Raw genomic sequence first — 2180 nt, forward strand, 5'->3', positions numbered from 1 at the left:
TTAAAAGTTTCTTGCAATTCATATGTATGGAAGAGCCTACAATATCATCATCATCTCATGGCACTACAACAACACATGTAAGGTCCGGTTTTAAAAAAAACTTATAAAATTAATTGAAAGACTTTGTAATTTAAAATTATAATATATATATTTCTTTTTACAACTGATTCAGATATCAAACCCCCACCCGATAATCCCCGAGATAATTCAGAGAATAACTTATCTCACAGCGTTCTGATACAGTTTAGAATCACTTCCTATCTTGGTCTCAGCGAGAGAGGAGCGCAATGAAGCAGCTAATTGTTTTGTCAATATTATTTGTAAGTTTAATTTTCAACGCCTGTTTTTTTTTTTTATACATAAAGAATTGAAGTATTTTAATATATGTTTGCTACAATATTCAATTCTATTTATATATTTGGCTTGCAAATTAATGATAGACACGTGTACATTTGATATTTTCTATTCGTTCTATAGGAGGATATTTATTAGAATATTTATTCATCGTCTATTATCAACAAAAAATTTTAAAAATTAAATTTATTAATAACAATATGATATATAATAAGTTTACATATATTCCGATTTCCATGTTGTCAGATAACTCGCTTATGGAAGATTCTTGGATTTATTAAGTTCTGAGTCTTTGTAAGAATCGTGAGGGTAATCTATATGCTCTTTAATGTAATATTAAATGTATTGTAAATTTAATACGCTAACCCTTAACTAAATTAATATATTTTGATATATGTAATATTTTGATATTTTAAAAATCTTTTTCGTGTCTCAGGTGTTTAGAATGTTTAAACAACACTGGAGATTGTTTTGGAAATTGGTCTTAATGTTCTCTTGTTATACTCGTGTTTTTTGTAGAATTAGTTTTATAGGGTTTGTTAATGTAGTATTTTCAGTATGGTATATTATATTTTAAATTGCTTTGGTTTTATAAGGGCGATGAGTATTTTGCTTTTGTTAATGAACCTGTTATCTGGATTTCGATGCGATATAAAATTCGTCTAGATCAAATTTTTTAACGTTTTTATGATATTATTTGTTATTTAATTTATGTATGTAAGTGATTTAAAGTTAAACATAATTATTTTCGAGGATTGGCATTGTACAATGTTCTGGTATTTTAATTCTTGATTTATTGTTGGCAAGTTATTTCAGCCTATTTTGGTTGCGGGGCAATGGGTATTTAATTTTTGGTTAATTTTAGAGGTTAGTAGTTATTGCTATTTATCAGCTAACATTTTGTTATTTATTCGTTGTTTTCGATTAGATCTTTTCGTGTTTTAGATAAATTCTTGTCCTTATTTTTTGTTTTATATTAGAATTTTCCAATTAATTTATTAGAACAGAAGCTACTTCTTAAGATTTTTTTAAAATTTGTTGAGTCATTCCATTGAGGTATATATTATCCGTTTATACATTTCTTTATTTATTAGTTTTCATTATTAACACAATGCACAATTTGGGCTTTTGGATGTTTACTAACATTATTTTCTATTTTCTATTTGAATTATATTCTGAAATGGATAGAATTTAGATTTTCTAAAATTTATTTGTGGATCTTCAGTTTTAATAATTTCAAACGCGCCATCAATACATTTTCCAAAGCTTAAGGGTTCTATATTGGACTGTGTTTTTTTCCAAAACGTGAGTAAAAGATATTCCTTAAAATTCACCTTCAAACTATCACCTATTCCAATACCGAAAATTTTAATATTTATTTGTATTTTAACTGCAAATTCTGATTTTAGGAGTATTTCTAACCAAGTCTGTTATTTGATTTAAGCTGATTAATTTGCTTTTTAAATTTAAGGAGTTTTATTTATTTTTATTTTATTTTTTTACGTTGGAAAGAGCTGCAATATTGGCTTAAGCTTGAATTTCGATAGAGGATATGTCGGATCGACCATTGAATTTTGGGTACCTGATTATAGTTTTTAGTCAATTTAAGCCTAGTCTGTTTATGAACGATTTGGTATTTTTCTAACTTATTAACATAGTCTGTGACCGTTATTTACAAATACTTTACTTTCTTCTTTCTTATATTTACTTTATTTATATATACTTTTCATTTTAATTTATGATGTAATAAAGAAATTTATTAAATCTACTTTTTAATTTTATAAATTTAATAACTACTTTTCTATTTTTAATCTTAATTACGTCTC

The 2180-nt window shown here is 25.6% G+C and overlaps 1 protein-coding gene across 1 annotated transcript in view; it reads left to right on the forward strand.

The window, feature by feature from the left end:
• The first annotated feature begins 191 nt into the window (after positions 1-191).
• The window catches only part of LOC106691436 (uncharacterized), a 4013-nt gene continuing 2024 nt past the window's right edge, over positions 192-2180 (forward strand). Inside the window, exon 1 of the mRNA XM_014437204.3 lies at positions 192-320. Coding sequence (XP_014292690.1) covers positions 288-320 — 33 coding nt within the window. The 5' untranslated portion in view covers positions 192-287. The remainder of the gene's footprint in view (positions 321-2180) is intronic.

This window comes from Halyomorpha halys, unplaced genomic scaffold (assembly GCF_000696795.3).
Source record: "Halyomorpha halys isolate HHAL.00 unplaced genomic scaffold, Hhal_1.1 Scaffold2352.1, whole genome shotgun sequence".
NCBI classification, from domain to species: Eukaryota; Metazoa; Arthropoda; class Insecta; order Hemiptera; family Pentatomidae; genus Halyomorpha; species Halyomorpha halys.